This window comes from Salminus brasiliensis, chromosome 1, assembly GCF_030463535.1.
Source record: "Salminus brasiliensis chromosome 1, fSalBra1.hap2, whole genome shotgun sequence".
Lineage (NCBI taxonomy): Eukaryota > Metazoa > Chordata > Actinopteri > Characiformes > Bryconidae > Salminus > Salminus brasiliensis.
In genome coordinates, this window is record NC_132878.1 from 30,640,980 (window position 1) to 30,655,310 (window position 14,331).

General features: G+C 40.0%; 1 protein-coding gene across 3 annotated transcripts in view; it reads left to right on the top strand.

The window, feature by feature from the left end:
* Nucleotides 1-14,331, top strand: part of lama2 (laminin, alpha 2) — a 200,382-nt gene that overhangs the window by 37,500 nt on the left and 148,551 nt on the right. For all 3 annotated transcript variants that reach the window (XM_072677099.1, XM_072677108.1, XM_072677114.1), the window contains exons 2-3: nucleotides 2,252-2,422; nucleotides 8,161-8,273. In XM_072677099.1, the coding sequence (XP_072533200.1) occupies nucleotides 2,252-2,422; nucleotides 8,161-8,273 (284 nt within the window). The remainder of the gene's footprint in view (nucleotides 1-2,251; nucleotides 2,423-8,160; nucleotides 8,274-14,331) is intronic.

Below are 14,331 nucleotides of genomic sequence, written 5' to 3' on the forward strand. Positions count from 1 at the left end.
AACAGGATTGTGTTGGTCTACAGTCAGATTGGAATGGGATTGTGTTGGTCTACAGTCAGATTGAGAAAGGATTGTGTTGGTCTACAGTCAGATTAATAGAGGGTTTTGTTGGTCTACAGTCAGATTGAGAAAGGATTGTGTTGGTCTACAGTCAGATTGATAGAGGATTTTGCTGGTCTACAATCAGATTGGAACAGGATTTTGTTGGTCTACAGTCAGATTGATAGAGGACTTTGTTGGTCTACAGTCAGAGGGGAACAGGATTGTGATGGCCTATAGTCAGAGTGGAACAGGATTTTGTGGGTCTACATTCAGGATATGACATAATGTTGTGTCTACAGTCAGATTGGAACAGGATTGTGTTGGTCTACAGTCAGATTGGAACAGGATTGTGTTGGTCTACAATCAGATCGGGACAGAATTTTCATTTTGCATTTGGGTTAAGACAAAATTGGAAAACTGAGCTTGGAATTCTCAGGCTTTATCAAAGCTCTAGTTGTCTACAGTGTAGTACACTGAGATTTTTCTGACATTTAGTTTTTTAGAACAAAAAGACAGTATATCTGAGTTTGTTTCCTGGATCTTGGTGAAGATCCATCATAATGTCCTCCAGTCATTCATTCCCTGGATGATGTAGATGTAGAAAGATGTTGTTTGTTGTTCAGTGTTAGTCAGTGAAAAGGTTTCCATGTATGAACATATTGTTGTTCAGACACCTGTTAACCTCTGGCTGCCACTGTCTGGACATTGGAAAGCTTCAGAACTGAATATGCTCAATGCTGGCAGCCTCAGCCATGAGTTTTCTTGTGAGTGAAATCTGTGTGTGCATGTAAGGACTTTTATTTTTTTCCCCTCATTGCTTTTTCTCTCAGATGTTGTTCTGCAGATTTACAGAAACATCTGGTTCAACAGCTGTGAGTGATTTTAGAGAGCAAACTCTGTGTTCTCTGAATCAGACGAGATACATTCTCTCTCTTTCACAGACATGGATGTGCACACACACCCTAATATTGCTTACTGTGCCCCACAGTACTCTCTTTTTACAGTCACTAGACTCTGTTTTCCTAAACCAGCCCTGGAAGTCTGAAGGACAGCAGGAACTAAAGGAGGAATGCATTAGTTTCTCATGAAAGGGAAAAAAATAATGTACTCCATTCTGGTTTTCTCCACTTCCTCCACATCTGACAGCTCAGGGAGTGTTTCCATCAACCTCAAAAAAAAGCAAATTAAGTAAGATTAAGTTCCGATTCAGCTCTAGACATCATTAGCAAATCAAAACAAGCCCCCATCTGGTTTTGACTTTAGCTTGACTTTCTGGACTTTTCTGGAGCCATTTTCCTTTTTTTTTACTCTGATGAGCTCATAAGGACAATTAGGTGTATATGAATACATTAAACAGGAGCTGGTGACATATACTATCCTATTTATTTTATTTTATTTTTTTACAATTCCCCCCATCACTAACTAGGACTCCCCCTATTACACAATGCGACCAGCACTGGGAGAGTAAAGGCTAGCACTTCCCTTCTCCAAGACATTTGAAGCTTCACCTCATCATATGCTGCTAGCACAACACCACTGGAGCTCAGCACGCTTGGAGGAGAACACTAACTGCTAATTCAGCCAGTTAATTTCCACTCACTTCATGAGGATTAAAATAAACAAGGCTATATCACAGGATTTTTTTTTTTACCACAAGTAATAAAAGGGGTTGTCAGGCAAATCGCTGAACCACATGAACAGCATTTACGTGCACACCAAGAGTACAGTCATTATCTGATTTAACCAATTATCCGATTATTCAGGTAGGCATGTAAACAGCACGCTCTGATTGCTTAGATTAAGTTATTGGATTTCAAGAAAGCAGTATTTCACTGCATATACACCTTGCATCTTGCCACTTAAGTTTTTCCACATCTACACATTTGCAGAAACAGAACCAGATAAAGATGAGCTGCAAATGTCCTGGCAAATATGAAATGCTTATTTAAAAAATAAACATTTACCTGTAAGAGACTGTACATTCATAATAAATCTCCAGCCAGAAATTTGCTGGACAGTTTGTAAATGCTTCAGTTCAGAACGTTCTAGTTTACAGCTCAGTGATTGAATTATATGTATAAATGTGAAAAAAAGAATGTAAAAATAAATATACATAAATATAACGCCATAACACAGACAGACCATGAAATCTATAAACATGTGGAAAGTAAGTGCCCTAACTGCTGTGTGTGTGTTGTTGTGTGTGCAGGTTTGTTCCCAGCCGTGCTGAACTTGGCCTCCATGGCCAAAATAACAGTGAATGCCACGTGTGGAGAGAAGAAACCTGAAATGTTCTGTAAACTGGTGGAACACGTCCCGGGACAGCCAGCCGGTAACCCACAGTGCAGAGTGTGTAATTTAAAGAGTGACAGACCATATGGTAAATGCACGCATGCACACAAACACACACACACACACACACACACACACACACACACACACACTCATATTTACACTTTATGACCATTTTATGTTAATACTCAACACATTTTATAGTGTTAAATCAACACTGGTACATTTGCTGTGTACACACAGCAAATCACAATGATGATGTATAATGATATCACAATGACGATCATGTGTAATGACATCACAATAATGATGTGTAATGACACCACAATGATCATGTGTAATGACATCACAGTGAAAATCATGTGTAATGACACCACAATGATCATGTGTAGTGACAACAATGATCATGTGTAATGACGTCACAATGATCATGTGTAATGACATCACAATGAAGATCATGTGTAATGACATCACAATGAAGATCATGTGTAATGACATCACAATGAAGATCATGTGTAATAACATCCCAATGACCATGTGTAATAATATCTTATGAAGATCATGTGTAATAACATCCGATGAAGATCATGTGTAATGACATGTTATGAAGATCATGTGTAATAACATGTGGTACTACACACATACACAAGCAAGTTTACAATCACATTTATAGTCAGACACACATGGGGGCATTAATAAACGTGCACACACACATATATACACACATACATACTCAAGCAGGCACTGACATCGGGCAGTGTGCAATCAATTTGTAATGCCCTCATCAAAGCCCATTTCAGCTCATAAATCTGCACATTCCAGAAATCAATGGCTATAACACACACACACACACACACACACACACACACACACACACGTATGCTCACCCACATGATGACAAAGTGCTGAACATTTGCTCAGATTTATGCTCGCACGCTGCAGATCTAGAGCATGTGAGCGCACTGCTTTGTACTACATACACACACACATATGCGCATACACACATTCTTACACAGTTTCTTGTACACACAACATATACAGACACACTCATACATTCTAGCTTTGCAGTGCTGAAACACACACACAGACACACACCCACACACACGTTACCACAACATACATGGACATATGGCATGATTTAGTATGTAGGAGTCCCAAACATACTACACTTAAATACACAAACACACACACACACACTCACACCCACACACACACACACACACACTCTACAACATTTAAGTACACACAAACTCTACTGCACATCAATACACACACCCTACTACACTTTAATACACAAACTCTACTACACTTAAATATGCACAAACCCTACTACACCTACTACACACTACTACCCTTTAAAGCCTGAACTATCTAATAATTATTAGAAACTTCAGGTCAGTCTATTCCTGGAGTGTTGTTTTGAGCTTCTGCCCAAAACAAAACCCCACTTTGCATATGACTTCATTGTTACATCATATTTGATACTGTTCACAGCAAAAAGTAAAACAAGAGTTAAATATGCAGAAACTCTTCTACTTTATAGTAAAGTGTACATTTAAAATAATATGCCTAACCTGAAACAGACAGGTATTCTTTTCTATACATATGCTTAAGTGTGTTAAGAAATGAATTTATTAAACAATTCTTATAGATGACAGCATATATGCACTAATGTACCTTTTATAAGACAAAAAAGTAAAATTTTATTACACTGTGACATACCATATTTAGTTTCGTGTCCATTGTATCATCTGCTAAATAATCAAATTTATTATTGAAACTTTGCCTCACCCAAAACTGAAATTAAGAAGTCTCTTCTGTGTGGACCCCACATTTGTGAATAGAGTATAATCATGTGGCCACATCACATGTTTTAGCACACTTTTAAGACACATTAACAATTTGTGTACAATTTCAACACACCTATCCTCATGATGAACTAATCCACTATTAACAGAGCCTTTGTCAACTGTCATGAAAAGCATCTGTACTATCTGACATCTGGTGTAGAAACATACTGTTTCTTGCAGCAATGTTAATCATACATTTACACCCTTTAAATGAAGATGATTAAAATTGTGTGATTTTATAAACTCAGTTTATAATTTTTGAGTCCATTAAGAACCTTTTTGTAAAAGAGACGTGAGCGTGAATAACATTTAAACTGTTAAGGGACCTTTACATTGACTTATTCAGGTGTTTGAAAGGTGCTTTATGCACACACACACACACATTTATTTTACATTTTGGGTCTTCATGGACCCAAAATGGTTCTTCTGTGGCATCACTTCAAAAACATTTTGTAGCACCTTTAATTTAAGGAGTGCACAGAAATGAAAAATTGTGGGTAGTTAAAGCTGGCCAAAAATGAACCCAGAAGGTCATCGTGCCTTTTTGCCGTTGAATATCATAAAGTCTTATATATTAGTGAATATCGGCTGGGCGACAGCAGGCAGGCAGGAATTCTGTTATTATTGTAGTTATGTATGGCAAATGAGACTTGAACCTTCACACACACACACATAGACACACACACACACTTACACACAGTAATGAATTGGACATGATGTCTCAGATCCTTGTTCAAACAAAAATGCTTTCAGGCACGAATGCGGCGCCCTCAACCACCTGCACAGAACCAGAGAGAATGATTACTATAACATCTAATTAGAAGAAATTATAGTGAGCGAGGGAGAGATAGAGAGAGTGAGAGATGACTGTTAACCAAAGTATTTAATGAAACTGAAAAACTCTCTCATAAATTAAAAATAGAAAATATCCTTTGAAATGGAGCGATTAAGAAGACAACTTTAATCTTCTCTTTTGCTCCCTGATTAATAAGCGTGTGGTAACGAGGGAGGGGGCGTTTCTGATTGAGGTTGATATTGTCAGGCTCTAATGACATTAGGGAGAAAGTGTGTTTTTTTTAACGTCGTCAATTATTAAATGTACCTCTCTTTCCCTTCTGACAACTGTATTTAGAGACGACACATGTTAGTAATGTTTCTGTGCTCAAAACTGTAGGATAATTTACATTCATAATCAAAAGCTTTTTCATAAGGACTAGAGTGGTTCTACAGCTCCTTCTGATTTCTACCATCATAACGTTCAATGTTGAACGAATTCTTTGGTCATGAGCTAGTCGTAAGTCAGTGGCCGATCATAGTGCCTTTGGGATCATAAGCCCAATTGAGGCAGGATTAAGTGTAGATGGGCTTCTTGGGTAATTTCCTGTTTCACAGGAGCTAGTCCAGATAGGCCATGTTGGAGTCTTTAGCTTTTTTCCCTTGGGAAAATTACAGTTTTTATTCTGTTTTCCACCAAAATCAGTGCCACTGATCATTTTATTCCCATAAAAAAACACATTTCCAGCCAGACGTCATTCCCATTGAGTTACTGACCACTACTGCTGATCATATTTAGTCTCCTAGCATGCAGGCCACATTTCACTATTTCAGCAGCACAATTGGAAACAAATCTGTAACGCTGTTATCTAGGACTCTTGGCTCTTTGTGTGTGAAAAATGCAGTGATTTTTTGGTGAGCTGCTAGCGAGCAATTGGGGGCAAATGGGAGAAGTCACAATTCCCTCACTCCAACGAGACCTGGGGCTCTATCTTACACCCTGTGCAAGGTGCATTGTGATAGCAAAGACACACTGACATGCCCTAAATCAAGCTGCACAGGTAGCGACTCGCTAATCGCTAAATTGGGCCCTTGCAGTAAAATTGTTACCACAGTAAGGACAAGTAATTGCTGACAGTGGTCAGAGTCGGTGTACTTGGCCTTTGTTCCCATATATGTAAAATTAAAATACATAAATACAGTTAAAAAAATCTTATGTTATCCCTAACCATGCACCTTGGATAGGAACACTTGGTATGCTGTACCCATTTTTCACCTGCTGTTTAAGGTTTATTTCTGGCATGCTATGTGTAATCATTTGTAAATGAGACAAGGGCAGAAGTACAAGTGGACTGAAGTGATGTGTAACCCAAGCAGAATGTAGGCAGTTACCGCAAGCTGATAAAAAATAAATGCCCAAGGAGCAATATTATAGGATTTTACACAAATATGACAAATATGAGGTTATGCAGGTGCTATGGAGTTTTCGCTAGAGGTCCACAGTGCAGGAGTGCATAGTGCAGGCCCATAGTGGCAAAGATAGAGACACCATTCTCCCCATTACAAGTCAGCATACCATCAAAATGATTTCGATGGTTTTGTTATCTTAAGATACAATAGCTACATAATGTTGCTTTAAAAAGATATTGAATGTATAAAATATAAATATAAAATGTCTACATAACATGGTTAAGTGGGTGTTTTGTGAAATGGCTAATTATAAATACATTTATTGACTTAGATTTCTTTACAGTGCTGGTACTAGGGACCAGGTGGCATCATTTTATTCACCATTCAAAACCAACAATGAATCTTTGTGTGCCACTATGACCCATTGATTGCTGTTCCTCAGGTCATGCTGCCTGCTATCAGCAGCCAGAGCCCAAGAGAGCACAATTGGCTCTAGATGGCTCACTCTCTACCCTTCCCTTCAGTGTAATTCTGGCCAGCATGGACACCTGAAAGCCAATGCAGCCAGTACCGTTGCGCTGGCAGCAATTTGAAAGAGGCGGTGGCTGTGTCGGTCCCAGGGACAGGAGCATAATGTGTGACAGGAGACACTATCAAAACTATTTATTTTTTAACAACAAAAAAATATATTTTCCTTGGGGGCTGGTTTGCAGCACAGCACCCTGCATGTGTCTCTCCACCATGGATGACTATCGAAATCCCTTTTAGATCACTGTAAAACTATGGTAAAACTGTGTCTCAGACTCAATCCTGTCAGAAGAATCTTGTATCATAGTAAAACCTTGCTGAATAACTTTGTTTACATCTCAGCCATTTATGTATGTAGAGAATTTTTACAAGAATCAGTGGAATTCCCCTATAGAAGCATATTGTAACGCTAAGAGCACCTTTATAGTTCATTGATGTTTGTTTGACTGTGGAGAGACCTTTGTAAAAGATGAAACTACTGCAGGCCAAATGGACTCAAAATGCTGAACCACAGTAAACATAAAAAGAAGGCTACACTCAAGCAGCTCATCTGTATGCAATAGAAAAGCATTGCCATATAATAGCACATAATCTTTCCTCTCACAAACATGGCTTTTGCTGATCTTGGGTGTAAACTTTCCCTGACCTCATCTTTAAGAAAGCTTATTAGATTTTTTTTTTTTTTTTTTGAAAAGAAACTACAACTGAAACAAGGCGCCGCTACAGTTTGTTTGAGCTTTGGTTTTGCCTGTAAGCTGCAAATTTCTTTTGAGTTTATGAGGAGAAAAAAAAAGTGGCCCATTACTTCAGAATAACAAACAGCAGCCTTGGGGATGAAGGACGGATTTAGAAAATAGCAGATTTGTTGATAAAAAGTGCCAGTTTTCCTCCATTTTTCCATTAAGTGTCTCTCAAACCCCCCCCCCCTGCAATTCCCCCTCTCCTTCTTGCCTATGCCTGAGAGAGAGAAAGAGCTGATAGGACTCTGACTGATCTCCAAAAGACGCTCACTTCACTCGCATCTCCCCGGCCGGCCGGCCGACCAGCCGCTGCTCTGCTCCCTCGCCGCTTCAGAATCTCTGATAAGACTCTGCGACTCTCCTCCAAAAAGGTCACAGCGATAGAGTTCTGAAGTGGCATGCTAACGCTTTGCCCCAAACTGCCAAAACAACGACCATGAATACACAAACCTCTCCTCTTCTCCAAGCTCTCTATGAAGCCATCTTTTAAATTCACTTCTTCTTCCTTTACCCTTGGTTTACAGAGCGACACCCCATTGAGTACGCCATTGACGGGACCAACAAGTGGTGGCAGAGTCCGAGCATAAAGAATGGAATGGAGTATCATTACGTTACCGTCACTCTGGACCTTAAGCAGGTATGGTTCTAAAGCCTTCATCAACATTACAATCCTTTACACTGCACTGTTCTAACTATCCTGTTCAGTGTGTTATTAATAATCAACCCTAATTAGAGACTGTAACACACACCTCAGTTTATATCACAATACCTACATTTAGTGTTATTAATATTCAATCCTAATGAGAGACTGTAACACACACCTCAGTGTATATCACAATACCTACATTTAGAGTGTTATTAATATTCAATCCTAATGAGAGACTGTAACTCACACCTCAGTTTATATCACAATATCTACATTTAGAGTGTTATTAATATTCAACTCTAATGAGAGACTGTAACACGCACCTCAGTTTATATCACAATGCCTACATTTAGAGTGTTATTAATATTCAACCCTAATGAGAGACTGTAACACACCTCAGTTTATATCACAATACCTACATTTAGAGTGTTATTAATATTCAACCCTAATGAGAGACCGTAACTCACACCTCAGTTTATATCACGATACCTACATTTAGAGTGTTATTAATACTCAACCCTAATGAGAGACTGTAACACACACCTCAGTTTTTATCACAATACCTACATTTAGAGTGTTATTAATATTCAACCCTAATGAGAGACTGTAACACACACCTCAGTGTATATCACAATACCTACATTTAGAGTGTTATTAATATTCAACCCTAATGAGAGACTGTAACACACACCTCAGTGTATATCACAATACCTACATTTAGAGTGTTATTAATATTCAACCCTAATGAGAGACTGTAACACACACCTCAGTTTATATCACAATACCTACATTTAGAGTGTTATTAATATTCAACCCTAATGAGAGACTGTAACACACACCTCAGTTTATATCACAATACCTACATTTAGAGTGTTATTAATATTCAACCCTAATGAGAGACTGTAACACACACCTCAGTTTATATCACAATACCTACATTTAGAGTGTTATTAATATCCAACCCTAATGAGAGACTGTAACACACACCTCAGTTTATATCACAATACCTACATTTAGAGTGTTATTAATATTCAACCCTAATGAGAGACTGTAACACACACCTCAGTTTATATCACAATACCTACATTTAGAGTGTGATTAATATTAACCCTAATGAGAGACCCCACTTGCACACACAACAACATTTATCAGTGAATAATGTTGGTAAATAAATTGTGCACTTTGTGCCTGCATATCTACAAAACTCCAAATGTCCAAGCAAGCAAATACAGAATAATATAGATAAAGTAGAAGTAAAGATTGGATCCAAGATAGGAATACGTGGGTCCAAACATGGTTAGGACTCATAGTCCTCATAGGTATAGCATTACAAATATCTGTCTCTATAAGCCGTGTGTGCGTTTGAACATGTGTTTAATATCTTCTTAATCAGTGGCAGGTTTCCACTGCTCTAATGTGGAAGCCATTAGTGAGCAGAATGGCTCACCGTTAGCTGACCCTGCTGTGCGAGCCAAATTTTCAAATGGCCAGTCAGAAGCTACTGAAGGAGCGCCACCTTCTGGCCAACCCCTACATTTTGTTATAGGAAGTAAAGTGTAAATTAAGTAAATGTGTGGAAAACAGGTTTCGGTGGATGCTTTAGAAATGGGCTGAAAGTCCTGTAAACCCATAACGCAATCAGAGACAACTTTTAATGAGCTATTGGTCTATAGAGCCAGTCATGCTTTCTGGAGCACTAGAGGTGAAAGACTCTTGAGGAGGAATGTCTGTTACTTTAGACCAAAGAGATGGAGCTTAACTGCTATAGGTTGCTATAGGTTCTGATTCTGATTCTGATTCTGATTCTGAATGTGTGGGGCTACAATTGTGTAGACTGAATGGGATAGGTTAAACCACTGTAGGCTGAATGGGATAGCTTAAACTGCTCTAGATTGAATGGGATGGGTTAAAATGCTGTAGACTGAATGGGATAGGTTAAACTGCTGTAGACTGAATGGGATGGGTTAAACTGCTGTAGGCCGTATGGGATAGGTTAAACTGCTGTAGGCTGAATGGGATAGGTTAAACTGCTGTAGACTGAATGGGATGGGTTAAACTGCTGTAGGCTGAATGGGATGGGTTAAACTGCTGTAGGCTGAATGGGATAGCTTAAACTGCTGTAGACTGAATGGGATGGGTTAAACTGCTGTAGGCTGAATGGGATGGGTTAAACTGCTGTAGGCTGAATGGGATGGGTTAACCTGCTGTAGGCTGAATGGGATAGCTTAAACTGCTCTAGACTGAATGGGATGGGTTAAACTGCTGTAGACTGAATGGGATAGGTTAAACTGCTGTAGGCTGAATGGGATGGGTTAAACTGCTGTAGGCTGAATGGGATAGGTTAAACAGCTGTATGCTGAATAAATGGGGCTAAACTGCTGTAGGCTGAATGGGTGGGGCTAAAATGCAGTAGGTTGAATGAGTGTGGTTGAACTACTGTAGGCTGAATAAGTGGGGCTAAACTGCTATACACTGAATGGATGGGACCAAACTATTGTCAGCTGAATGGGTGAAGCTAAACCACTGTTGTCTAAATTGGCATGGCTAAACTGAACTGTTCCGAACTACCATAGGCAAAATGGGTGGTACTAAATGGTTGTAGGCTGGACATGTGGTCATATGTAAATACGTTAATGGTAGTTATATCACAATGACAATAAATTCTAAACAAGCTGTTGTTGCAGCTAGGCTTATATACATGGACTGTGTAGACTATGGAGTGAATGACACATTATTTTTTACCAGTGTTTACAAACTCATTTACTCTAAAGTGAAGGAAACTATTCATTTTTTTCCATGCGTATCCAGCTGTGTATGTATCCCCCAAAGCCCTCCACATTCCCTCTTTTTACCTTTCCCCCTGTTTTCTGGAATCCCACACTTTTTTCATGTAGAGGCCCAGTTTCCTGAGATGTAACTAAGCGTGGGTTCCTCTTTCCCTTCTTCCCCTATTTTTCCTTCGTTTCTTTTCTTCCTGTCTCCTTCACTCCCCTCCTCCCGCTCTCCATCTCCTTGGTGGGAGAGCTCCAGAGGAACAAGAGAGGACAGGCTAGTGAAACAAGCTGCAGGGAGTGTGTGTGTGTATTTTGGTTTGTGTCCTGTTCTGTTTGTTTTTTGGGTCAGTACAGTGGGTGTATTTGGAGAACCATATGTGTGTGTGGGGTAACAAAGGGTAACAAACAGTGGGGAACACTCAGGGTCTTTTAGGCCTTTAAAGAGGCCTAATGATTTCTGGAAGGTTAAAAGTGCATGAATTTTTGTTTAATATAATCTGTATTTGTACTTAAAGTTTGCATTAAATACAGTGATTTTCTAAGTTGTAACGCTTAGGAATTCTGCAAATGTTCAACAGAGAGTCACTTTAGTCCTTGTGGAGGATCTAGATAACTGGTTGTGAATGTGAGCAGTAGTGTGCACAGGTTTCAGTCAGTTTTTTTAACCCAGCATAACCAAGACATGTCCAAGTGCATTTCCATTAGCTTAGCGCTAACATTCTACTAGAACCCTATATACTACTATAGCACAACCATGTACAGTCATGTACAGTTTTAATATATTTAACAGGTGTGTGTGTGTAATGTAATTTCCCCTCCTGGGTGAAGTCATGCATGCTTGGACTTTTGAGAACAACTACTCTCTCTAAGCTCCTTCCATCCACCCATCTTCTCTTCCACTTCTTCATCGCCAGGGTCGCAGTGAGTCAGGAGCCTTCCCATAATCATTGGGCTCAAGGCAGGACTACCCCCTGTACAGGAAGCCAGTCCATTGCAGTCTTCAAGCCCCACACTCAAAACTCAGACATTTCTAATTCATGTAGAAAATTCCACTCCTACACAAACACTGGAGACACAGCAGAACACAGAGCAGAAGCCCTCCCCCATAAGCAGGGTAGAGTTAGTGGTCACCAATCCCAATCCCCTCAGTTCAGTGAATCAAGCACATCTGAAGGTAGTAATCAGGTGATCAGGTGTGCTGGAATACGATAGGGGAAGGTGGATCTCCAGGAGCAGAGTTGGAGACCACAGCTGTGGAGTCCTGTACTAAATTCACTCCCACACTGTTTTCACTCCTGACATGAAACTAAACACACCGGATAAGCTAAAGTGCTGCAGAAGCGTTCCACTCGGCTGGCTGTGTTTCCCGCTAATGTATTGGCTTCTGTTCAGACAGTTCAGACATGAGCCTCCCAGGAATTTCTTGGGAATTGCATTGGCTCACCCGCAGGTAGACTGCACTTCTGCTTTACACGGAACCCCTTACTTATCCCCTAAATTACAGAAACATATCTTCAGTAAAAGTTAATGTATGAATGGTGTGTGGGTGGGTGTTCACCTCCTCCAGCAGACTAGTGAAAGAGCGTGGAAGATCAGACTGGCAATCAATCTTTGTGTGTGTAAATTTCCTGTCTAGTTTGGAGTCAAATAGGTGGATATGGATGATCACACAGGCTGCTGTGTGTGTTTGTGTTTGTGGAGAGAGACAGGGGCTCCAAGAGGAAATTGCAGAAACCTTCAGAGACACCTAATTAATGCAGCAATGTAGTACACTCCTACACACAGGGCGGGAGAGAGAGAGAGAGAGGGAGAGGGAGAGATGATCTCAGGCCCAAAAAAGAGAGTATCTTCTGACCATCAGAAATCCAAAGCAGAGATGGATCCTGACCAAGTACTGCTCAGTGACCACAGTCTGGGCATACACATTAACAGCACTGGGAAAGTTACAGTCCCCGTCTGAGAGACAGTGGGTAACACACTCCACACCCCAATATCACTGACACAGACACAGTTTCCATAAATTCTTTAAATAAAATTAATAATGGACAGTGACTCCACACAACTGAACTGGAACAACACAGTGTGACTGTCACACTACTAAATGTGGGTGTCTTTTCAGTACCCAAACTAATGCAATTGCAAAAAATACCTTAATAAACATGTCATATTAACCATTACCATCTTTACAAATGCTGATGGCATAACTCTGCACAATTGCATGAGGAGCCACTGTAGCATTCAGCCTACATAAAGCCACCCTCAGCAGCCAAGAAAGTGGTAACTTGCTCTTCTAGCCTTATGCACTGAGGCCAGGCAGCTACAACATTATATAAATTATAACCGAAGACCTAAGAGAAGGTAGCCAGAGGGCACGACTACATACCAATGGTGAGTGAGTGGGGGTGCCTTGTGTGCAGAAATGTCAATGCAAATGAATTACGCTGTGTCTACAAGAAATAATGAAGTATCGCAAACAGCTAATTTATTTGAAAAAATGCATTCACAAATATGCACAACATAATTGACGCATTATAATTATATAATTATTAGATGTATATAATTATACATTTTTATTTGAATTATGATCTTCATTCACTACTATTGCCATTATTTTAGCTGTTGTTGTTGTAATCGTTACTGTTGTTCAGTAACGCATGGCTATTCTCATTTAATTCAATCTGAATCTGAAGGGAGAGAGAGAGAGATAGAGAGAGAGAGAGAGCGAGAGAGAGAGAGAGAGAGAGAGAGAGAGAGAGAGAGAGAGAGAGAGAGAGAGAGAGGAAGGGAGACCATGAAACAGAGGGAAAAGTCAGAAAGAATAGACAGAGAGAATATAAAGAGAAAGCATGAGGTGGAGAGAGAGAGAAAGGCTGGTCTGGTGTGAACACTGAGCTGTTGGTGGTTCTCTGAGTGATGTTGTGGAACCGGGTTGGTCCCCGTAGACTCGGCTGGCGGAGCCAATCTGAAATCTGTGACCCCAACTCCTTAACCTCTCCATTCTGTGACAGATTGAAGTCTGATCTCAGGTCAGCGTCCAGGGTTAAATATCACTTTATTACTGTGTGATGCTCTAATCCAGTCCTGCACGCCTGTGCTGGGGCGATCACAGCAGTCTTACAGCTCCTCCAGGTGAAAAGATCCAGCACACCAGAGTGACTGAACTGAACACATTCATATACCTCACACTATGTCGTCATTTCTGCGGTGGGATGTTTGCATACACTCATCAGGAACATAACTGGCTATTGATATGGCCTACTCTGAATGGTTCATTT